The 26,488-nt window shown below is 39.1% G+C and overlaps 1 protein-coding gene across 3 annotated transcripts in view; it reads right to left on the reverse strand.

Annotated features, from left to right (window-relative positions):
• The window catches only part of FHIT (fragile histidine triad diadenosine triphosphatase), a 517,591-nt gene that overhangs the window by 117,041 nt on the left and 374,062 nt on the right, over nt 1-26,488 (reverse strand). For all 3 annotated transcript variants that reach the window (XM_063164909.1, XM_063164910.1, XM_063164911.1), the window contains exons 4-5: nt 18,864-19,009; nt 17,954-17,983 (exon numbers count right to left, since the gene is read on the reverse strand). In XM_063164909.1, coding sequence (XP_063020979.1) covers nt 17,954-17,983; nt 18,864-19,009 — 176 coding nt within the window. The remainder of the gene's footprint in view (nt 1-17,953; nt 17,984-18,863; nt 19,010-26,488) is intronic.

Below are 26,488 nucleotides of genomic sequence, written 5' to 3' on the forward strand. Positions count from 1 at the left end.
AGAACTCTCCTAGTTCAGCCTCAGAACACCGAAAGCATTTATTGCAAACACTGTGAAACCAAAGTGCTGATATTGCTCATACTTCTGGTGCATTTTCATTTTTCATTTGAGGACTGCTTTTAGCAGATGTTATTTAGGGACACTTACACAACTCAACAGAAGCACACAGAATTTCCAAGTGGTCTGATCCCAGACCTGCAAGGATTTAGCTTAAATGGTGGTGAACCTTGCCCAAATACCTCAGTGTTCCCTGCTGAGCTCTTGCCACATCCAAGCCAACCTGCAGACAGGATCCTGCCACCCTTTCCCACCTAATCTCAGCTCTGTGTCCCCCTCCATTGCTCTTGAGCACCCTCTCTTCACTTCCAGCCTCATACTTCAGGTATTCCTCCCAGTATAAACTAAATTCTGTCTGCAACAAATGGTAGTGTCTTTTTTAAATTTTTTTTTTTTTTTTTTTTTTTTTTTTTTTTTTTTTTTGGTTTTACCACCTTGGAGCAAACTACTCAGCTCAGCCTTCCCATAAAAACAAAGAATATTTGTTTTTATCCCTTTTCCTCACTAAAGCCCCAGTCCAACCCAGAGGGACCTGGATTCCAGTGCACAGAAGCAGCAAAGCCACAGAGGCACACGGTGCCTACACAGAAACATTTCCCTCCCATCTGCAGGAGACACTCACAGTTTTTACAGCCAGCAGGGGACACCAGATTACCCACACTGACCTCTGTTTTACAGCACATTAGATTCCTCCCAATTACCATTCCACTGAGATCTGCAGGTTTAGCCCAACCAGCTGACTTTGCAAGAACAGGGCTAACCTGTCCCATCCCACAGGAAGTTATAACAAGAAAAAGAAACTTAGAGGAGAATCAAAAGAAAATAATTTCCTGGCATTCCAAGCTGAGCTGTTATCAATGCATATTGCATTTCACTTTGTCTTCTACATAACTCTTAGCATATTCAGCACCTCTGATGGAAATCAGCATGGTAGAATGACAACAAACATACCCAGGACTCTTCAACCCTCTTGGCTGTATCGTTTCTATTTATCTGTTGTCTGCCCAAGTCCCTTTATTATAAACTCTGTCTTGAGGCTAAACATTAATGAGAGATATTGCAAACTCAAAGCTCAAGTTTTCTGCAAACTCAATAGAATTTATAATCATTGCAAATGACTTTTTATATAAAAAGATAATATTTTTAATCTTTTTTCTTTTTTGAATTAAAAGCCTCTTTTATATTTGATGTAGAAACTGTATTAGCATTTGTTCTCTATGAATATCAAATATTGGTGATAATTATTTGCATGTTAATGCTTATTAGTACATCCAACTGGATGGGAACAATAAATAGAAAAAAGTTTAAAGTGCAAAGCACTTCACATTCTATATTTCTGGAAAAGGATGGGAAGCTGTAATTACCAATGATTGCAGCCAAGCTTGTAATAATCAGAGTTAAATCTAAGGTGAATCTAATATGAAAACCTTAAAACAGTTTAACATAAGGTAGAGGGTTAAATTAGTTTATTAAAATTGGCTAGAAAACAGAATAAATTTAGTTTCTTTACATTTCCTCAGGTACAGCAATTTGAGTAATGTAAGCAGTTAAATAACCTGTAGCCCTCCTTAATTCTTTCAATAAAATTCTCCTGGTTTCATGCTTGGATGGCTTTGCTTGTTTATTTTAAAAGGAAAAACATTATTTGGGGTCGAATTAGAGACCTGCTAAATGCAGGAGAATCTTGCTCAGCTTGTTTTTTGGGGTCACTGTCTCTCCCTGTCCTTTCCTCTCAGTTTTGCTGCTCAGGGACGTTCTCTCTCTGCTCTCACAGGTCCCTGCAGGGTTTCTCTCCTCCTTCAAGCCCAGCACCTGTGCCCATTGCCTGGCCAAAGAGGGAGAGATGCCAGAGGTGTTCCCAGCAGCAGGAGGGGTGGGATCCAGCAGAGCTCTCACCACCCTGTCCCCTTCCATTTACAGGGAATTATCAGTCCTTTGGGACAAAATCTGTGTGCCTTGGTGCCCAGGCTCAGACAAGGAGCCTGGCTCTGGATCCCACCGAGCTCTGGGGAGCAGCTGGGGCAGGGATCACCCCACAGAGACACCCCAGCTGCTTGTTCTGCCTGGGAAAGCGGAATCTCTGCTCAGGAAAAAGGGGATTTGCCCTGCTGGTTGCTTAAACAAAAGCTGCTATGAGACAGTGAACGCTTGGGCTGCGCCCGGTGGGGTTTGGGCTCCAGTTCTTTGGGAGTCTCCCAGCACAGCCCCAGCCAAACCCAGCTCCTGGGGCTAGGGCAGGACCCGACCCCACAGTGGCCCTGGCCCCAGGGCAGGGACACCAGCACCTACCCTGTGACAAGATAACCTCCTCTTTCTGTGTGAAAGCCAAGTTTAATTGCAGTTTCATTCAAGATAATGACCTACATAATTTTCAATAATTGCATACAATTTATCTTTTCTTAATTAAAAAAATGGAAATTAGCAAAGGGAAGGGATACTGGAAAATGCTTCATTTGAAACCTCTTCATTAATTATCACGATGTCTAAACACCATTTTGAGAACTGCACTTACAGAACCAGAATCCAAATAATAATTTTTTCATTAATCTATTGAGTTTACTGTAATTCTCCAATTAAAAAACAGCACCTACTTCCAGGAGATAGCTGTTTTATTTGGGTACTGTTGGTTTCACTGCTAAAATGAGCAACAAATCCACATATACATTCTTGAACAGGTAGCACAACCACCAGTAAAAATGTGACTGTCCACTCTGAACTCATTAAATGAAGATGCTTAGAACTCACTGACAGTCTTATAAATTGCTTGGATCTTCCCAGAATTTTCAGTGGGCTTTGTATCAGCCACAGAATTCTTTAAATCCTTACTTTAAAATTAATTATTGTAATTCACATCATGTTTTTCATAACTAGATCTGGCACCAGCATTTGATGGATGAAACAAAACAAGCCAGCCTTGCAGACATTGGGTATCCCTGTTATGTGGTTGCACATGACAAGGGTTTATAAACTCAGTGTAACACACTATATTTACCAAGTCTCATTTTACATTTGTGGAGTTACTAAATTACTTTGACATATCCCCAGTTTATGTTCTATTACTGAAGAATAACTACACAACAGATGGCAGTGTGTTTGCATAACAATTTTTTTGGGCAGGTCAATCTACAAGGTAGTTATAGGGATTGATATATATTGGTGAACATGGGGATTATTTTTTGCACTATCAATCAGACAGTCAGTCAGTCAACAGAGTAATTTCTATATTGCAAAGGAGAGATTTAGCAAATATATATCATTATGGACAATTCCTTAAAGAGCAAAACCATAGTACCAAGAGTAGAACCAGTAATGGAACATGATGCTTCTAGATAGAATCCTTTTCCTGAAGGACTTCAAACCTCTGAATCTTAAAAATAATATTAACAAAGAATAATTATAAAACCATACTGGGATTCATTTGGTGTATGAACAAATATCTATAGCTGTATCTACTGCCCTCTTCAGCATTAAACAACAGATAATTAGGGACTATGTCATGTTAAGTGAAGATAATATCTTGCAAATAAGGTAATAATTATAAAGGAAAGTTATGCTGCTCTGAGAGCTTCATTGTTTATTTATTAAAAACAAAAAAGCAAATCCTAACTAAAACTCAGAGTCCTTGACAATACAGCCAAAGATATTTGAATCAAAAGTTGCATTTTCTCCTTACTTTTTAGTCTAAAGAGAATGAATTTGGTTGTCTTATGTCAACCATCCCTCTGCAATGCTATATAACCTGATGGCACTGATTAATTCATTGGGACTGCATGATCCTGGGTTAAGGTGGAATGACTGGAGAGGAGGTAGAAAATCATTCAACCTGCACTTCAGGATGTCTGGCTTAAATTTCCAGTCCCATCCTGGTGCTGTGGCCTGGATTCAATTATTTGCATGTCAACAATGAGGACAGTGATTCATTCCCTTTAAGAATATAATGCATGATATCAAAGTGAGGAAGGGTTGTCACTTACAGTTGATATATATTGTATGTGGATATACATTGTAAGGGCTTCTTTCTATTTTGTCTGCCTGCAAGAACTGAGGAGTGACATTCCAACTAATGTTCATCCAAGGAGACAATATTGAGCTAATATTGATGACTTCGTGTCAAAGCAGTGAAACAAAATAACTAAAGAGTTAACAAAGCACTGCTAGTGTGTGTTCTTTCAGGGAACAATACAAAGTTCTCATTAATTAGTGCATATTTTAAAAAAGAACGTTTCTTTTGGCATCCTACTGCAATGTCTGGCTGCCATTGGGGAGGGCAGGGAACAGCTGTTTTCCATGAGAAATCCCAGCTCATCTCTGTGGGTGAGAATTTCCATTTGTATGTACCCTGCTTAGTGCCAGACCACTAACTTTTAGTAATGCATGCCCTGTCTTTGAGGCACAAAAAGGGTGAGGTGGTGTATTCATTTGGAGGCTGAAAATTCACTGCTTGATGCCTCCTGTAGTAAATTTGACCCTGGAATATTAAGGGGTGTTAAATAAATTGGACAAAGAGGTGTTTGGGGAGTAAAAGTGCCAGACACACTGCCATGAATGAGCAATTAGATGTTCAGGAACCAGCTTATCACAAATTACATGCCTACAATATCTATTACTGTAATGACCTTGAGAGTTGCCTCATATTCTCCCTTAACCTAATGAGCATGCTGTGTATAATCAATTACGTCTGCAATTAAAATTATAATTTGTCTAACAAACTCTTCTTCACTTTCTGACAATTTTTAACAAAGTCTGTTACATACTGGTAAAAGATAAATATTAATTTTTTGTTGTGCTCTATTTTTTTTCCTTACTCTGTGGCTAATTTATTAAATCATATTACTGCTCTCCATTATTTTTTAAAGTTTTCAGCAAAATTTATTTAAGTTTCAGTCCTGAATGTCATGGGATAATTACAACATTTAACAGCAATTTATCATTTCCCAATAGGGTTTGCAACCTATCCGTGCCTGCCTACTGAAATTTGCTTGCATGTTTCACTCAAGGGTTACTGCAAATATTCTGCCTTTCACTTCCACACAGATATTCCCCGCTTTACTGGAGTGACCAGAAGATATTCTACTGAATAGAGCTGACATCTGCTTGCCAGTCCAGACTTCCTGAGGACAAGTCAACCCAACATCAGCAAAACACAGCCCTGCCCATGAAGGAACAGGATGTCATTCATTGCAATCTGCTGCTAATTATAAAGTCACCCAGGCAGACTACTACAGAACAACTGCTTTTTGCTCCTGTATCCAGGTATTCAGCAAACAGAAAGATTCATATAGAAATTGAATATGCTAATCACAAGAAAATGGAAAGACAAGGAAGAGGGGTTTTAAAAATGGGTCACTGCATTTTATGTGCTGAAGAAGCAAAGCAAATCCTTTCAGCTCTCAGGGAAGGACAATGTTGGCATTTCCCATACACAGCTTGTTCAAAGGGCCCCGAGAGTTTTGAGTGAATCCCTGTATCCCTAGGCCATCCCTCCTCTCTCCAGAACCATCACTGTTGTCATCTTAATGCAGGGGTTCCACGCTGTTGTCTCCTTATTACAAGGGTTTCACACCTTCTTGGTGTTTCTCGTGGGCAGCTCCTCAGAGCACTGACTCTTCTCCACAAAGCAGCCACTGACTGCAGTTCCCTTCTCCACCAGCCACCCCATCCTTTTATAGCATCTTCATCTCATTGCTTACAGCTGTGCCCTGTTAAAGTCAGGCCTGTTCTCAATCTTTGATAATTGGCCCAGGTGCAGCTCATTAAGGGTAAGATTACTTTCTATGCTATCTTTATTTTCTTATATTCTATCCCCCACACATCACCACGGGCAGAGCCAGGGTCCTGCCCCTGCAGCAGCCCCTGGCCAGGATGGGCACAGCCAGCCAAAGTCCCCAGGGCATCACACAAATAAAGCCCAGCTGGAACAGTGCTCTGCACAAACATTTGGGCTCTCCTAAGCCCTGCCCCAGCCCTGTGATTAAACCACACCAGGGCCATGCAGATGTCGAGTCCTAGAACAGAACAAGATCTTGTCTCCCCACCCCAGGCAAGTCCAGCAAACCCAAGCAAAATTTTTTCTTTCCTTCAAAAGCAAGGGACTGAACAGTGGTTATGTATTGAAAGAAAATCCTGAGCAACAGCACCTGATTCAGACACAATATAATTATTTTAAAATCCTAATCCTGAACTGCCAAGTTATCTACCAGGAATTCCTCTCCAGAAAAAGCCAGGCAGCTGTGCTGAACTGCACTGATAGAGGTTGATTTATTTTATGTGATCCAAAGCTGAGAAGAGACCAAACATTTCTAAAGCTGATCCATGAGATGCAGGGTCTGCCTGAAGTGTGCTGCAAATTCCAGAGCCAGCCAGGGAGGCACCCCCTGAGCCCCAGGCTGAGGAATCTCACCCCAGGACAGCTCTGCTTTGGCACCAAGCATCTTTTATACAGAAGGGAATTGGCTGAAAGACTCATTTCCTGCTCCCATGATCGGCTCTTAAAGCTCCCAATTAAGTGAAAGTGTGTCAGACTGGAGAGTTTGATTTGCTCACTCTCCTTCTCCAATGCAGCCTTTCCTGGACTCACACACAGTTAATGCTGTGAAATATTGATGCCTATCCAGAAATGAGAAGTGATGGAGCTGTTAGTTATACAAAATGAATTAAGGATCCCACAGAAATGAGTTTTGAATCCTTTTGATTTTGTACCTTTGGAATGTGCTGCACCTGGATGGGCTCTGGAGGATGAGTGCCTGCTGTGCAGGACCGCTAAAAGCAGAGGAAATGGGGAAAAAAAGCCCCTTAAGGTACAGAAATACCCATGAGCCACTTCTTTCAATATGCAACAGATAATGAATAAACTACCCTGTATTTTGTATTTATTTTTGTCAACAAAATCTAATCAAAGTTCATTTTTTTTAGAAACTCAATAGTTACATTAAATTAGATTACATAGGAAATTAAATCATAAATCCATGTAACTAGAACCTGCCTCTGTCTTGGTTGCTCCAAAACACAACTTTGCTCTCTTGAGCACCTCATTTAATTCTGGGAGGCTGAGCTTCCAAACTAGTTATGGATTTGATCATTGAATAACATGAAACAAGTAATTGTGTGGGGGAAAATTTATGATTTAATTAGGCCTTACTGGTAATCAATAGCAATCTATTAATTCATTAATTTGCATATCCCTTGTTTTTACATGTGGCCACAAATTCTGTCAGCTTTTTTTTTTTTGAATTTATGAACTTTTTACCTTCACTGTGCTAAAGGAGGTGCTCAAACTGTATGTGTTGAGCAGAGGAAACAGCTGAGCAGTGGGAATGCCTGTCTGCCCTATGGTACTGACTGCAGGACAAGATTTAATACTGAAAACAAAGATGAGAAACAACAGGGCCTATTCTTCCCAGGATCCATGCACAATTCTTATAATTTTTAATAAAAGATACTAAATGGATAGGCACTGAGGGCAGTTCATTAGAACATAATAAATACTGGTATTTTCCTTCTTTATTTGTATTTTATTTTTACTTTATAGTTATTATAACTGAACTTCTCCAGGTGAAGTGAAACATATTTAAAGAGAAAATAAAAAATGTTATATTGAATTATGCTTCATAGGTTATTTTCTCAAAATGCTATTTTTCATTCAGAATTATTAGTTTTACACACATCACTAATAATTGTAGGCTTAAATTATACACTATATGAAATCAAAGTATTACTATTGTAGGATCAAAAATGTTTGTAAAGGAATGGAAAAAGCCCCATTGATTTATTTCACATGTTTTCACAAGTGAGCTGAACCATTTATACCAGAGAAAAATCTTGCCCCAGACACCAAGGTTGTGCTACTTACATCAGGCTCAGATAGTCAAAGACAGGTTATAAATTCATATTCTGCTGGATCATAATTCTGCATTTAACTCAGGGCGGCCTCACCAAAATGCACAATTGAAAGAATGGCTTTTGTTGAGCACAGACATGACTTATTTGCAGGAAAAAAAGGATTGATTAAATGCAGTGTGAACTGATGCACTCCTCAATCTGGGCAGGCTGACCACTCCCTAAAGATAAATCCCCTCCACCTGGGTGCTGGAAGGCCAGGTGAGGGAATTAGTGATATTAACTTTTCTATACCTTCTCCATGGGGAATTAATAAAGCTCATTCACAGATACATTAAAAAAAAAAGTGTTACCTCTGGGCATTATCTTTACTTCAAATCCTAAAAATTATAATTGAAATCTGAGAAACTCAACATTCATGAAATCAGAGGAATTATTCATCATTAGAGATTTAACATCTTTACAAATAAGATCAAGACAATCATTCACATGAGCACTTTCCATCTGGTCTAGTTTATTTTCTTTCTAGTTTATTTTCTTTCAGCCTCTCACAGAGAGAATTCTGATCACTGATGCCAGGCAGATGATGTGAAATGAAGATTTCATGGTAGCAATGAAGGTGGTATCTCACAAAAAGTATAACTTTGCTCACATTTTCTGTCTGTAATCTCAGTTAAAGAGACAGTGTAATTGTTGATAGATTAATTTTGGGTTTTTCCCCAATTTATGTCAATTGTGGCATCATTACTAAAATACCCAGAGATGCTTTTAATTTACAGAACTTGCTATGCAGACGTTTAAATGATAATTTTTCTTTCCTTCAAAAGCAAGGGACTGAACAGTGGTTACGTATTGAAAGAAAATCCTGAGCAGCAGCACCTGATTCAGACACAGAATAATTTATTTTAAGAATCCTAATCCTGAACCGCCAAGTTATCTACCAGGAATTTCTCTCCAGAAAAAGCCAGGCAGCTGTGCTGAACTGCACCCATATAGATGTTGATTTATTTTATGTGATCCTAAGCTGAGAAGAGGCCAAACATCTCAACCTGATTTTAGCAGGTAACTGCCTACATTTATGGAAGAATCGGGCTATGTTTTGTGACTGTTCCTTTCTCTTTTTAAAGGCACATCTCCCAACATTTGGTACTTGTGTGCCCAATCCACCGGGAGAGAGATTTGTGCCAAAGAGAAGGTTTGGGTGCTTCTCCCTGCAGGGAGTGCTGCACCTCTCCTGCCTGGCAAAACAAGATGAGGATTTCTCAGAGGATTTCTCAGCAGCTGTCCCTGCAAACCAGGCAGGCAGAGGGGAGTCCAGAGCTCCAAAATCCCCCTGGCTGAGACCCTGCCCTGGGGAGCCCCAGCTGAGCTGCACTGCACAAGGGCAGGGTTTGACCCCATCCCTGCCCACAAGGGAAAGGCCAATGCAAAATGTGAGCACAGGAGCTGAGGATAAAGCTCCCTGAGACTGGATTCTAAGGGCATATTTCAAATTCTTTCAAAGGACAGCTTAGCTTTATGCAGTGAACAGAAACCCAGAAAATGAGTGGCCTAACTGGCACCCAAGCAGCTTTCAGGAGAGATGGGGCAAATGAGGCTTGAGAGATTCCCTGTTTTACTGGGGGTTTTGCTGTTTTGTAGGAAGCTCTTGGCTTGTCCAGTGTGAGCATGAGATACACTGCAGTATCCTGAATTATTGGCTTTTTTTTTTTAAACAGTAAAAACATTACCTACTTTTCACTCTGTCATCCTGTCTGGAGCTTGCTGAGCAAGTTTTATTCTATTATTTTAACCTTAGTTTTCCATTTCTAAATCACTTCAAGCAGAGACTTTTCTCTAAGAAAGAAAGTCCTGCATGGGCTAACATGGTGCTGCCAGAACAGACTAAAATGGGCTAGGTCAGATATTCCTGTATTTCAGATGTGCTTTCCACAGATTACAGGGCAGTGTAACCACTTTCATGTGGCACAGGAACATAGGGCAAGGAAAGGCCTCCATTCCCTTGCTATTACATGCAAAAATGTTACATACACTCCTTCTTTTTGACATTTTTAGGAAGCAAACTCCTCCAAGCTGTGCAGGCTCTTTGGAAATTTGCAGGGGCAGCTTTAAGTACACACTTCTTTCCTTTTCAGAGGAGGAGGTGACTTTCAGGGGGAAAAATATGGAGCCAACTTTTTCCTTCTTGTTGCACTGATAATGCACCCAGGGCTCTAGTGGGTGGCTGCCTTTGTCTGGCCAAAACTGGGTCATGCACAAAGAACCCTGACCCTGCCCTGTCACAGCATCCGGACACTGGAGCACCAAAGTTTAGCTCAGAGCAGTCAACTGAAAATGCCCCTGGGCAAGAACACCCCATAAACCCAACCATGAACAGTTTGAATATTCAGGATTAATGCCTGCTTGTGGAAGGCACACATTGGCATGAGGCAGAAAAGTCTTGTCACATCCCTTCTAATCTGTGGTCAGCAAATGAATAATTTTCTGTGGATCTTGGGAAAAGCAGTACCTGGGAGGTAAGAATGTAAAGACAAATGTGCAAAATCACATGAGATCAGAGCACAGTCACATCATGTTTCATTTTAAAGCATTATATTAACTTTAAGAAAGAGTTAGTCAGAAACCTATTTAGCTGAAATCTAGCTTTACAACACTTGCTTAATAAACAATTTTCACCTACTACAGAACAAAGAAAAACATCAAGTTACACATCTGAATTAAACAGGAATAATTTTGCATGTTTCTTGGTGAGATACATTTTAGTTGAAAAACAATGTTTTGTAACAAAATTGAAAAAAAAAATAAATAAAACAAACCCAAACATTCCCTCTTTGATGAAGAGTTTTATAAGATACGAGACTGACAAAGAGAAGTATTATGGATGAGATGGAGCTTAAAAAGAAATTCATACACTAACCACACAAAAATTAATCAGACAGCCTTGACTGTGCTATTAATGATTTTAGATCTGATGCATAGGATTTCAAAAGGTTTTACATTTCAAATACAATACAGTATTTGTAGGACCTGTACTCAAGAGTGGCATTTGATTGATTGCACATACTCTGAGACAGAGAATGCTTTAAATGCAAAACATACTGCTGTAACAGGGGAACAAAGAAGTGAAAGATACTTTCTAATTAAAACAGAGGATTTTTGATCCTAATCTCAGTCTTTGTGGGGCAAATAAAGAGCAGCATGTCATGGATTTCTCAACACCCCTCCCTCTATTGTTTTTTTTTTTTTTTGGTCAAAACATGTCAATTCAATACAACAGCATTTCCAAAGGAGGTTTTGTTTTCACAAAGTAAAAGTTTTTGTTGTCAAATACTCAGTTATAACATTTTCATAGGAAAAAAAAAATCTACCTTTTTGCTAGAAATACTTTTTCATTTTGAAATGTAACCCTGTTTATTGAATAAAAAAAGACTGATTTGTTCAAAATTCTTCTGTCATGAAAATTGCAAATATTTGAACATATGCCAGGAAAAAAAATATAAAAAAGGGGATATTTAAAAATCTTTTGTCAAAGCAGGGGCAGGCTGTCCTGGAGCTGCAGAGGGGCAGAATGAAGAGCCCTGGCAGAGTTTAACCCTTTCCTGTGGGAATTGATTGGGTCACCCAAGGCGACCGCTGGGTTCCACTTGGAGCAGCCGCTGGCACAGCCCCCGGGCTCTGCTGAGCCACCATGGGGCTGCTGGGGCTGGGACAGGCTGGGACAGGCACATCACCCTCCCAGGGACACTCCTGGCAGTGCTCACTCCCCTCCTGGCTCACAGAGCTGCAGGTTCCATGGTCCAAAGTTGCAGACATCTTTTATGGAAAATCCTTTCCTTAGGATTTTTCCTCCTGAGAAGCTGACAGGCCTCAGGAACAAAATGTAAAAATTGATTATCTGCTGCTGTGGACTGAAACAGATGGATCTGTGATTGGTCCATGTTGGATGTTTGTAATTAATGGCCAATCACAGTCAGCTGGCTCAGACTCTCTGTCTGAGCCACAAGCCTTTGTTGTCATTCTTTCCTATTCTATTCTTCTGATGAAACCTTTTCTTCTATTCTTTTAGCGCAGTTTTAATGTAATATATATCATAAAATAATAAATCAAGCCTTCTGAAACATGCAGGCAGATCCTCGTCTCTTCCCTCCTCCTCAGACCCCTGTGAACACGGTCACAGTCCAGCTCCCACCCACCAGACTTTGGGAGAGGAAAGCCCCAGTGGCAGCTCTGGGGCTGAAGGGGAACGTGCCCAGCCAGGAGGAGCTGCATGTGGCCAGCAGAGCTGCAGGACTTTTAATATCTGCATGCCAAAGCAATTTAAACAAGCATTTGAACCCACTTACTTGCTTATTATAGTTTAATTTAGACAGTGTCAATATCTGTGACTAGCTCTGGGGATATTTTTGGAATTAAACTACCTAAAGAGAACATTCATCTAAGAAATCCATATGGCAGGAAAGAAGGGTAGAACTGCTAGCATGGAATCGTAAAATGTTCCTTTTCATCACCATTCTTCAACTTAAATCCCTGGAAATTTCATTTACTATCCTCATTTATACCAGCCTATTTTTAACAATGATTTTTTGGGTGATTTTTTTTTGTTTGTTTCGTTAGGTTTTTTATATTTATAGTCTATACAGACTATTCTGTGTTTGTACAGAGACAGAGGATTATATTGCTTTACAAGTCAGAGGTACAGCATGCCATGACATTCACTACTGGAAATTCAAAATAATCTAGATTCAGAACTATCATAATTCACTGCTAAAGAGAACCTTTCAAAAATTTCAGTCCCCATCCCTTCAGGGAACTTCACAACCCAGTATTTCTAGATCAGACTTCATTATCCAGGTCATCATTTCAATTTATCAGTGCCTTGGGGCCTTTGGTATTCACAGCTAGGATGGTGTTATGTCCATCAATCACTGGGCTGTTTCCACATTCCCACTTTTCTTTCATCTTCTTCAGTCTTCAAAACAATCTCTTAAACTTTCCATAGGTACATGCTGGACACAGACACCTCTCACTTCTGTCACCTGTTTGAAGTACAGGAACTGATCTGTTCAAATTATGGGGCCAAAAGAACTGTTTTCATTCTAGGCCCTGTAAATTATGATTTGTTTTGGGGAAGGGTTTACAGATTTACCAGTGCCTCTTAAATCTATAAGCCTGGCAAACAAAATACCAATATGTTTTTTCTTTATTGTTCAGTCAAAATTAAATGCTGCATGTTATGAACATAAGTAAGGACCTGACAAAGCAAAGACTTATTAGGACTTATTTTGCATTATAGAAAACACACGTCTGGCCAAAAGACTGAAAGGAGATTTAGACCAACACAAGGCAGATTTTGAAAAAATCCCTGAAGGAAAGGGCAGGAATTATTATTTAGAGTGAGTAGGAGCCATAGAGCTGGCAAAAGACTTCAAGGAAAGGGGGGAGAAACCATCAGGATGATCCTGCTGCTTCGCTGTCTCTGTAAGGGGCAGTATAATCCTAGCTTTGAAAATATACATCACTAACCCCAAACCACCCCAAACTAAATACAGTACTGAAATAGAAAGAAAATTTTGAGCTCAAACCAGACATAGCAGCCCTGAGACTACTGAATTTGCTGTACCAATTACCTGTCCACAATATTACATAGTCTCCAACCAAATACTATTAGTGTGGTTCTCAGAGTAATTCAAAGACACTGCTGCACTTTCTCAAATAATTTTTGGATGCCTCACAAGCTTCCAAGAGAAATGTCATTCTTAAGGGTAAAGCACAGGAGACTATTTGTTCATGTTTCAGTACATGGTTTTCAAAAATTTGTTGCTTCCATGTCTTTTTGTATCTGAGTTTTTAGATTTGTTTAAAGGTAAGAAAAATCGTCACATTTGTCAAACACCAGCTTTTTTTTTGTTCTTCTAAGAGAGCAAAAGAGGGTTTCTAATACTTCACTAAACCAGGGTTCACTTGTGTTGGTCTGCAGGGAAAGAAGGCTGAGGCATCAAAAGCATTGCAGTTAGTGAATTTAATCCTTCCGATGCAATTAGTCTGCAATGAGATCTGATTAAATTTAAAGACTCAAACCTCAAGTCCAGTATTTTGGGTCAAGACATAAATAGACAAAGAGGATGAAAGAAAAGTGTGCTGTGGGCTTAAATGAGCCCTGGGCTCCACAGCTCAGGTTAAGATTTCTGAGGAATGCAAGCCAGGTGGATCGATTTAACACAGCATTAAAAAACATCTGGAAAAGAAAAATATGTACATCAAAAATAATCATGAGACAGTCTTCTCAGAGTAAAATAACCAGTGGAATGTGTGACATGTAAAATCAGTTTCTGCACACATACCCACACTGCCACCATCAGCTTTGCTTTCTCATTTATTTAGGGGAACCTAAATTGGCAAATAGGCCCTTCCTTTCTCATGGATAACAGAGGAGGTGCTGAGCTGCTGGAGACTTCACCACTGCTGCAAAATAGAGGATGTGTTCATACCTGTTTGTGCAATGGACACTTGCTGTGCAATATTATCTTGTCTCTACAGATAAATTAGTTGCTTCATGCTCCTGCCAGCTTGATTTGTTTAGCCTTTACAGAGTACAGAATCCATGGAGTTTCTTGTGATTGAATCTCACGTAAAAGGTAAACCTGAGAGCTTATTCTACACTAAGCTATACATCCACCCAGGCAGCCAGAGCATTTGCTGACTTGATGATGAAAAGAAGGCTATAAAACATAGCAGAGAAATCTTGAAACGTCGCTCACTTGACATAGCAATAAGAGCCCTGCATTAAGATGCAGAGCTGATTTCCCTGATCCATGAAATTGCCTGGATATTTAAGGCATTCTCAAACAGAACCAGCATGAAACTCACCCTCCATTCCTGGCACAAGGACACCATGGGTTTTGTGTTCTCCAATAAAAAGAGAGCTCAAAATTGCAGAGACTAATAGTCTTTAAGGGAATACCTAAACACAATTTCCTCCCATTCTCAAATAATAAGAAATAAGTATTCAAAACCTCTCGTATGCTAAAGGAAGGTTTTGCTTGATGACACACTGTTCAGGTGCCTGAGAGGCTCAAGTTCTCTGTTGTGAGAGGTTCAAGAACCTCTCACAATAAAACGGTGTGCAATTCTGTGACCATCTTTGGAGAAGGACAATTGTTTCTCTCATAAACAGGTGACAGGGCTGGAATAGGTACAATAGGTGGAAAGCTATGAAAAATGTTATGAAGGAATATATTGCATTATTTTGCTGTCTGAGACTGGGGACATGGTTCAGAATTCCTTACCATGTGCACATTTCCAGCTGCTAAAGGGTGGGAAAAGACCCACCTATACTCACAAATATTGGTGAACTGAGGGTCAGGTACAATTACTTCCAAAGACCCATCCAGTGAAAACACAGTGAAGGGGAATTTGCCATCAGCTGCCGTAGAACACTGACTGCAGGCTCTGCTACCTTGGATGCAAAGGAGGAACAGAGTGCAGCAATAATGAAACTACAGTTAGATCATTAACAGCTTTCCATTAGGTAAATAGAAAGGCTTTAACACAAAATGCACACAGCAGCAGCTTTCACACCACCAAAAGGGACATGTAACACTGGCAGACAATCTTATCATTGATTTCTAGCCAAAATCACATGGAAAGGGTCTTCTCCTTCCAACCTGCTGCATACATTGCATATGTGATTTTCAGTATCTCCATTGCTAAGACAGACATGAGACTCATATTCAGGTTCAAGATTTTTCTTGTACATGGATTATCATTTCTTCTTGTGGACAAAGAAGGAGAATTCCTTAATATTTTTCAGACTAAATTTCTCCGTTTTTGTCTTCAGCCAGGCCAATAGCTCTTCCCATTTTGTAGCAAAATTTTGTACTGAGCAATTGCAAAGTCAATACTCCTCTGCTTCCCGTATTTCTGTTCCTCCATAACACATTCAGTATTTATTTATATATTTACAAAGGTATACAGAATTACAAAAAAATACAACTGGAAAAGACTCTTGAAACCATCTGGTATGTAACCCCATTCAAAGCAAAATCAGCTACACCTAATTAGCTCCTGAGATACGCTTGCCTACCCTACTTAAACAGTCTCACTGGATATTTGGATATTTTGTGATGTTTTGCTATTTTTACTTTTACAATGTTTTTCTAATGTTTGGTCTGTTCCAGAAATTTTAATTAAAAGCTCTTTCAGAGGAGACTGGATTATCGTGGATTCTCATACATGAAAAGAAAACCCCAAATAAATCCACATCCAGAAACATGACACATTGAATTTAAGGTTCATAAATTATTTGTAGGTCACATAGGTGTTGTTTAAGCTTTGTGATTCAGAAAAGTTTAAATGAAACCAGCTATTTATGTATCCACCCTATTGTTCACTTAAAAGAAGATCTTGATCACAGTAATTTCTTTCCTGATTGAAGTTTTGAAAGCTCTAAATTCTCTGAAGAAAATAGTTGTTGGCATTTTTGGATGATAAACATCCCAAAGCGATGATGATAAATTACAGTGTTGCCCAATGATGCAGAAAAGTAGAGAATTTAAACTGATAACCTCTGATTTATGAATACACACTCATAATTGCAAAGTCTAGGGTTCACAGTTGTAAGCACAGGTCATTTTCATCTCAGTGTTTATTAAAAGTGTGAGAAGGAGGCATGAAGGGTGGCTGCCATTTTGTAATGAGCACTTAAAGCTCTTTGTTTCCTGTACAAACCCAAAGCAATACACAACTTCCTGCCTTTTTAAGGTCTGCATAAGCATTTGTTACTGTTCACAGTCACAGATGATGGGAATTTTTACATCTTTGCTCACTCATATAAATAATTCTTCTCACATATAACCATTCCTATATACCTTTTCTTAATAGAGAGAAAAGCACTCGTCCAAGTTATTAAATAAATCCTCATATTTTCTTCATAAATCATACTGGTGATAATAACAAAATTTACTTCACAAGTATTTTAACTTATTATTTCACCTATCAACAGACCCTGCCAGTGAAACCCACCCAATGCACTCAAAGTCATGAGTCAAGGAATCTGTTTTGTCCCAGTACAGAAATAAATCATGTTACATTCCTTCATCACATCCCAAGCTTCGTGATATTCTAATTTCTTCTTCTCTCTCCCTATTACCTCTCTGTTAAATATTCAAAGCAGGCAGCAAAAGGCAGAAGGAAAAATAAGGTCAATTCAGCAAATTGAAAAAAAAGCAAAATGTTCCTATCCACCATCATTCGGTTGTTACAGTTATCTTAATCAACTCAAACAGGTTCTCTGAGACATCTAATTTGATTTTACAAAGTGCTAACCCATAGCTATATTTGACTTTCCTCTGATTCCAAATGTAAAAAATAGTCTTTATCTAACGTTGAGGCATATCATCTAACTACACACGCAATTGCATTTGCATTATGAGGCAGTGAAACATGGCTGGAGAGACATCTTGGATGTTATCTGTATTATTACTCAAGTGGAGAATATAATCATAAATCCTTCTCTTCCCTTCCACCCTCCCACCTTTTTTTTTTTTGGAAGTACACTTAAAATCTGGTTTTTAGCTTCACTAGGCCCATTACATTTGAACTTCAGTAACAAGAATGTGATATGAATACACTGAGAGAAAGCATAGACAAAAGGTATATTTTCATAATGTGGTTCAGTTTAACTGTTCCTACAATTAGCTACAACTCATTAGGCAATAAACAGAAAAACAAAGAGATCCTGAATGGAAGGGCAATATTTTCTCCATAAAACAAACAAAAACCAGAACCAGATGCCTTTTTCATGAGGCTTTCCTTGCATAAATACACCCAGCAGCTTAGAAAATATATTTTCTTGATTGAAAATTTTTGTCCAGGAAGCAAACGTGTAAACATTAGCTTATGCAATTTCAATAAAAAGTATTTACTGCTATTGTACACTTGGGATTTTTTGATGTCAAGGATAAAGTAACACTACAGCAATACACTGCAGATGACGAGCTTTGATCTTTTATTAGTTCCTATAATTGTGTCTTAATTTGTATTCTGAATAATAAGCACTCACCTTCACTGTTTGTCCAGCCTCAGGGCCATCCTGTAAGCAAAGGGAAAAGTCTCAGGTTAGAGGATCTAACAAGGATCACACAGGATTTCAGAAATCTTACTCAATAATCATTTACAACAATTACACTGTCTGTTAAATTAGCATATTTTTCCTGAGGACCATTCAACACTAAGTCTTTGGACAAAGCTCCTTTCCATATAAGACCCCAGCAGAGAGGGAAACTATGTCATATCACAAAAACAACAGTTTCTATTTTTCATTTTTTTCAGATTATGTTTTTCAATAGCTAGCAATAGATTTCTGATCCTTGTGAACATAAAATCACACATGGAAGTAAGAATTTAATCAAACTGTGTTTGCTTAAATTCTGATTCTAATGAATGGGCTTAATCTCCTGGTTTGCTTTAAACAGAGTTCATTTTTGGTATAAAAACACCCAGCAAAAACAACTGAAAGGTCAGAATTTATAACGTATTTACATGGCTACAGCTCTCTGCTGCATATAAATATCTGTGAGGAGGGAGCACCTATCTCCAGTGTGTGCAGTGGGTTGTGTGTGCAACAGGGGCTGTGACTGCCTTCTCTAGAGGTCAACCCTGCCAACACTTCTTTGAAAGAGGAATATTTCCTGAAATACTCGCAAACAAGCACAGCATTTGAGAGTGTTTGCTGGCTTTATCCAAGGTTTTGCAGTAATTAATTAACCGCACTTTCCCACTGGTTTCCTCTTTAGATTTCTCAATGGCAAATCTGGAGGACTGCAATGCAGTTATTTGGCTTCACGTCTGTTATTACTGTTATTTTGCATTTATTGCCCCTTGAAGTTCCTTTTGTGATTGGACTGGGGGAAAAGGCTGAAAGCTTGATAAAACAAACCATTAAACCTTTCTTAGCCGACTGTTTTACCAACCTGGATGGAGAAGGTGAGAGAGGTGCCACAGAAGTGTTTCTCCACCACGTTGCCGACCCTTTGCGCCGTTCGGAACAAATCAGCCACTTCCTCGGGACGCAGGTCACGGAAACGCTCCACCGGCCGCAGGGGACACACAAGGACATCTGAGGGGGCCATGTCAAGGCTCAAACACAAATCTGAGTGGACCAAAACTGTGGGGACCCAGGATATTCCTCTGGCTGCCCTGGAGGACTCGAGACCCTGTCAGGGGGCTCAGAGACCTTGGCACAGAGCCCAAGACCCCGGTGCCTTTGATTTAGCCCTTGGAAAAAACAATTACCAATCTTTATAGGAAGAATTACAAGCCACGAAAGTTTAAGTAGAAGGATAGTGAATTTATCACAGAGTGGAAAAATAGATTTTTGGGGTTTTTAGAATGGAGGTTCAGGGGGCAAGATGGAGGGATCTGGGCGTGTCCAGCCATTTTCCTTCTTCTTCCTAGCCTCCATCTTCTGCTGTGATGTTGGCACTTTTAGATTGGTTTAGAGTAGAAACTCACTGTCTAACACAGGTGATAGGTATTGGAAAGTAATTGTAAATATTGTACACGTAGTTTTTAGTATAAAAAGACAACATTACCCTAGGATAGGCAGAGTGCCTTAGAGTGTCTTGCTGAGTGGACCTTGGTGGGTTGGAGAAAGAATTTTAGATAGGATACAATAAAAAACCTTGAGAATGAGAAATGAAGAGCTCTGACTCCTTCTTTGACCACTGGGCTAGGAAAAGAGACTTTCTGATATTTCTCAGGGTCACTCTGACCAGCTAGAGACCCCGAGACATAACAGTCTCAATCCCCAGCCTGGAACCTGGTTCTGATCACCCTTGAATCGCCTGAACTCTTCCTCTCTGGTGACACAGCAAGAGCATCAGAAACACAGGGCTAATACAGGGAATTATATTATGCTGTATTCAGAGTTCTTTTCCTCAAACCCATCAGATATTGACAAAATTAATAAGGCTTTTGTGTTATACTGAGACCTTTAAGGAAAAATAAATTTTTCACAGACTCAAATTTACCATCTCAATGGAGAAATGCTGGTATTTATCGTCTGTGAAAACCAGAGACATTTTCTTTTGTGATTAAAAATGGAGGAAAGCCAAAGAAATTTAAGAGGGCTTTGGATGTGTTGTCTGAGACAGCAGTTTACAATGCTTTTCCCCATATGTGATATATATTTTTGAAAATCTTGATCTGACACTTCTAATTTTAGGCACCTAAATATGACAAGCTGGCACTATGCTGATCATAGCAGATCACTTATTTCTACACATTATTTACAATTCACAAGGAATGCTCACCTGTTGTAACTATAACATGTTTTTAAAATACATTACATATTTCCTTTTAAGCACAGTGTTCACAATTCTGTAAATATACTTTGATTTAATTCTACCTTGGTGACTGTGATTTGAGAGTCAGTGAAATGAAGCTATAAACTAAATAATGGAAGTACACAGATGCTGCTGACAGTGATCTGATCTGCTGTGTTCACAGTAATTAATAATTGCTATGATTCCTCACTTGAATGTCAATTATGCAGCATATTAATATGGTCCAGAATTCTTAGCAGAGCCTCAGTTGTGTAGATCCAACAAGCAAGTACTTGATTCTCATTTCAATTCCCTGCAGACAGGATTCTTTGCTGACTTACAGAATAGAATTTGCAGATTGAAGACCTTAAAGTAACCTTTAACATCTCTTGAACTTTCATGACCAAAGGCTATGAAAATTATTTTTTCCAGTATTAAAATAAGTATTCAAAAGACTATTTGAAGAAAATTAAGTTCCCTGCCATTGTATTACAGTCATCTCTATTTTTACTGCATCTTAAAGCCTGCAGGTGTTCAGGAATATTCTCTATAATCCAGGAAAGGTAACTAGGAGCTGCTCTGCAGTTAACAGGTTCACAAAAAGGTTACATCAACCTGATTGTCAAGAACCATGTGAGACATTTGAAATAAGGAGAGATTAATACATGTGAAAGATCAATTATTTCCATAAACACAGAGACAACATGTTTACATACACCAAGGCTGTATTATAAGAATCACACTTATCATCCTGATAGGACAGAAAACCAGACATTTTCTCAAAGTAAAGATGTAGTGGCAGGTTTTGATCATTTTTCTAAATCCAGATGAGAACAGACAAGTCTGTAATGGATATTTGCTATAGTGGGAGCAGAATTGAGCAAGCTCTACCTGTAGCAGCTCCCAAGAGAACAGGAGGAGACTGGTCCCAGCTGTGGGTGCTAATCTGCTTTGAAAATCTGTCTCTCAGGGGTTTTTTGTACAGAATCAGCTATGCCACCCCTATTCTCCTTTTTGCTTGTTACAGCTTATCTTATTAACATTGAAGAAAGGAGAAAAATATATTTAGAAAGCAGGTACTTGGAAACAAAATAATCCTGGCTGGATACAAAACCCCTCATTTTGTGGGGTTTTAGTTCTGCAATGCTGTGTCCCTTGGTAAATTACCAGGCATAGTAAACCCCTTGTAATTCAGTTGTGCCTTCCCAGTGCAGTGTACAGAGCACATCCATAAATGATGCTATTGGCTAAACTTGGGGCCCAAGGGACGAGCTGCAAAGTTGATTGGCAGACCTGATTTCCATACCAGGAATAAAGGAATAGAAAAACTAATTAATTTTACTCATAAGAAGGAAATCCATGTCAACACTAAAACAGGAAAAAGGACATTTGTTTAATCTGAGCTCATTTTTCCAAAGGAGAGAAGGGAAGCTTGTACCCTTAGGGCATCTGATACTTGAGTAGATAATTATCCTTCTTCTGCAGCACTGCTTTATTATCATGGCTCAATGAACCATTTATAAATGAAGAATTTCCCCTCACTTACCTCTAGAAAAACTGCTGCTTACATTAAGACAAGTTTCCTTTTCTCCTTTTGAGTTTTCCCCAGCAGTGTCTCACCCTCTCAGACTCGCGCACGCCTCACCAGCAATTGTTTGTTCTCTACCTAGCTCAGGGCCACAGCCACAATTTTTGCATTAATGCTGGTTCCTACAATCTGATGTTAGCACTGTACTGTTTGCCACTGCAATGGGTTGTGGAAAAGGTGAGGCAAACAGTTCTTGGGAGAGCTTTTGTTTCCATGGCACATCGCAGAGGGAGCGATGGCTGGTTCTGGCCAAAACAGGACAGGTTTTCTCTTAATTTTATCACTAACCTGCACTGTCATTTTGCAGGTTCTCTGTATCTCTCTTTTTCTCTCCTCTTCCATACATCATCTGTCTTATCTGCTTAGACAGCACTTGCCAGCTGGTGCAGTGGAGGTTTCTCATTAACCAAGAACATCTCTGCTCATGTGGGGCCCCCAGTGCTCCTGCAGCACCTAATGCTGCGCCCGTGGCATTCCTCAAAAAGGACTTGCACTTCCTCCTCACATTACCAAAACTCATTTACAACCCAAACTAGATTTTAGCTATATTTCTGTCTCGGAATTTGATAAATAATTCAAAGGCACAATCATAGAATAGAGCATCTTCTCTGAACTTTCCATCATTTCAAAATAATTCTACAAAGAATAATGATAGAAATTCTGAATCAGAGCTACATTAACATGAGAATGTAATTAGGACAACATTCAAGTTATATTTAACTATGAATATATTAAAAGGAATATGTTAGAATGAATTCATGAATTCGAGGTCATTAGGAAAACAACCATCCACTGCAACTTTAAAACATAATTTTTAACTAAAGTTTTTGACACTAGGATAGTTTTTAATTTTATACCTGGTTTGATTTTAAGCTGTACACCTGTTATATTCACCTCAGAATTCTTACTAAGTTTAAAATTAGATAAACTGTTCATTGCTTTCTACAATAACCCACTGCAAACCCTGCTATGAAACCACTTCAGGTGACCATGTATTAAAATGTGAGAGAAAGTGAGTCTGTGCTTATGTTTATGTGCAATTACTCCTTCGACAGAAGCATCCACTGCCATCTGAGATGCCTCAGGGCATCCAGCTGCCACTCCAGAAGGGCAGGAGTCTCCCATATGCCCTACACCATAACATCAAAGCTCAGGTGGGACCCCTGAGTCCTCCTGGGCTGTCTGAAATGGCCACAGGTGCCCGTGTGTGTCCAAGAGCCCCCTGTAACAGTGGCTCAGCAGGACAAGGTGCTGCCACCCAGCACAGACGTGCTGCAGCACTGCTGACAGCACTCTGCCTTCAGAAAGTTTGAACTTTAGCTTTCCTTTCTCTAAGCACTGTAATTAATAAGTTTTTGATTTCTTCATTCATTCTGAACTGCTACTGACTGATGAAGTTTCTATTTTTAAGCTTTGATGTGCACAGCTGTTATTTCCTTCAAGTTCTCTGAGTCAGTCCACATCACCAGAGCACATGCAATTTAATATATCAGCTTCTCCATTTTAGGGAGTGAAAAACCTTTACACCTTATTATAATCTGTAACCTTTCTCTCTCTCTCTCTCTAAATCTTGCAGAAGTCTCTCAACAGCCTTACTCCTCTCCCTAACACCTGAATATGCATACACAAATCAATCTATGTTGGAAAAATCCCCCTTGGATTTGTGGATTGAAGGATGTGCTCACCCTGGGGATTTTGAGGCATGACTGAAAAGTGAGCACGTGCCACCTGCACGCTGGCTTTGAGCTGATCAGAGAGACAAGAATGAGATTCTACAAGAAAATCAAAACTCCTGGCCAACATCTGCATGGTGACCACTTCAAATGTAATTTTCCTTCCACTAACACCAACAGAGTGAAGGCTGAAATTCAAAGGCTCAGCAGTAATTTTTATTTGCTTTATATGGATTTTGACTTAGAAGCTTAAATTATTGTAATTGTGTATTTAAGGCCTAGGCCAAGCTCTCTGTTCACTTCAATGGGACTCCACTCAACCCCACAAAGTGCCTATTATAAATTTTCACACATAACTATCAAGGTACACACGTTCTATAGTTCTGAAATGTTGGAAAAATGGCCTTTGGGGGGGTCAAAAAAGAAAGAAAACCAAAAAAAAAGAAATCCCAAAGAGGTTAAAATTCCTTTTATGTGACAAGCTTTAGAGCTGAACACAGCTTTTTCCTGGTTAAGTCCATTAATTTGCTATATAGAAACATACTTTCAGTTTTGACTCTTGTTTTATTCCTGAATTTGAACTTCAAACAGAACAATTCAAAGCTTTAAAAAGGAAAAAATTAAAGGCTCTCCAGGTACTGACACTCTAACAATAGGAATAAAGTTCTTTTTTTTTCTCTTTGTCTTTTTGAGGAACCACTTAAAAACATTAAAATTGACAGGTTTTCTTAATATGTGAGGCTTTAAAAGAACAAAATACAAGGGAAAAAAGGCAAAATATCTAAAAGTGAAAGGGTAATTGCTACTTTACGAAGCTCCTGGGTTTCACCAATATTGTTAGCTTTCTATACCATTTGTTATAAAATTTTTTAACTTAGGAAAATTATTTATTTTCACACAGTCAGGAATTCATAGCTCACATCAGAATAGAAACATTTCCCGTTTCATTAAACAGTCTTCCCTCTCACAAGAGGGAGTGCAAGAGTCAACATCTAAAAAACAACAGCAAACCAAAACAACAGCCAACCAAACAACCAAACAGCAAACAACAGCAACCAAAACCCCCCACAAAAACAACCAAAGGCATATTTTAATGATGAAAAGTCAAAATCTCCAAAATAAAATCTCCGAAAGTTTAAAATAAAATCTCCAAAATTGTAAAAAGTCTTAAATACATATTTTTGGCACTCTAGTTTTTTACTCAAAAAAGTGCTTTAGTTGATACTCACAATTTTCCTTAATGATTTCATTTTGGTGAACACCTCAAAAACTACTTTTTCATTAATACTTTGGTTTTGACTAACTGGTTTTCATTAAAAAACTGTCCCAAAGTATAGAGACCTAATATTCCTGCATGCATTTCATAAACTCAGGTAAGTGACTTAAAGCCCAGCAGCCTCTGCTCTCCCTGCAGGCTGAACACACCCCAGTCACTAACAGAGCAGCCCCCAGCTGGGATTTCCTCCTGCCTTGGGAACGGGGGCTGTGCTCACTTTGGGGTTACTGCAGATGGGATATTGCCACCATCTCCTGGTACCAAGAGCTTGCTGCAGATGGGAGATGTCCCTCAGGAACCAGCCCAGCCCTCACTGAGCAGGGAGGGCACTGCCTTGGGTGGTGCTGGGAGCTCAGGGGCTGGGAGAACCAGCTGCAGGAAACTGTAATAAATGATTATTTCCAACTATTTCATGCATCTGTAGGAAAGAACCCTTCTGCACACCCCTAGGCTGATGGGAATGCAGAAATAGTGGGGGCAGAGGGAGGGATGATTCTCTTCTTACACTGTTTTACATGAATTTGCATCAAGAGCCCCAAGCAGAGAGAATCACACAGACAAAGCTTCAGGTACTAAAACCCACCACAATGTCCCCAGATTCAGCTGAGGAGTGTGGGCAGGGGTATTAAATTCATCATTGCATCTAAGCAGAAGTTTTCTCTGTTCAAAAGCTCTAATTGCTCAGAGAAAGAAATCCCAAAGCTCTGAAAAAACACAGGAGAATGCATGACTAATAAAATTAATATAACTGAAAAACAACTGCCAGTCATTTATCTTTTTTCTGCCCTTGAACAATTCCTCAAATTTTGAAGGCTATGGGAGCAATTTCTCTGTGTGAGGAAAACAATAATGATTTCAGAGATGCTGCTTAGAGGAGGAGTTAGGAAGGAAGAGAACACTGAAGTAGCACACACTTGTACACACAGAGGGCATCAAAAAAGCCTTTAAAAATTAATCAAATGCATATTTTGCTTCATTAAAACAATATGTCAAGGCACCCATTCAGTTCCCAGTAAAGCCACAGAATCAGGACACCCATAAACCTGTAGCAATGCAAAACCTGACATCTCCCCCAGCCCAGAAAAAGCCCTATTCAGTAAGTTGGAGGGACTGACTTTAGGGAGGAAATCTGTAGAGGTGTTTGGATCAAGAGTAAGTATCTCATAACAGGAAAGCATGAAGGAGAACTCTTTAATGGATTTTACATGTAGAACTGTATTTAAATATATGTTAGAGGAGTGCCTTGGTACAATATGGGAAATAGTAGTACATCTCACAGTTTGCTAGTTTGGGAAAAAACAACTCTGAACAATAAAGATGATTAAGAACCAATGCAAATGCAATAAAGTTACAATGAAAACTTAAAAATTGCTTCAGACTATTAAACCCACATACAACTTTTTTATATATTGCTCTGCTACATATTAGCATTAATTTAAAAAAAGCCATAAAGATAAGACAAATTATCTAAATAATTTGATCTTGATAAGGCAGCTCAGTACATGTTTACATGAATGCAGAAGATCAGATTTATGCAATATATCAGAGAACTAGTGGTTCCACTAGAACAAAGAGCAATCACTGCAGATCTTTGACATGGATCTCTCCACACTATGAGAAGTACACTCTTTGAAGACCACACTGCAACTTTTATACAGAGGGGTTTTTATTCTACTTGATCTTCTCACCCCACTGAAAGGACTTAAAACAACTTTTCATGTCAGTGAAACATGCA

The sequence above is a fragment of the Melospiza melodia genome, chromosome 10, assembly GCF_035770615.1.
Source record: "Melospiza melodia melodia isolate bMelMel2 chromosome 10, bMelMel2.pri, whole genome shotgun sequence".
In the NCBI taxonomy this organism is placed as follows: Eukaryota; Metazoa; Chordata; class Aves; order Passeriformes; family Passerellidae; genus Melospiza; species Melospiza melodia.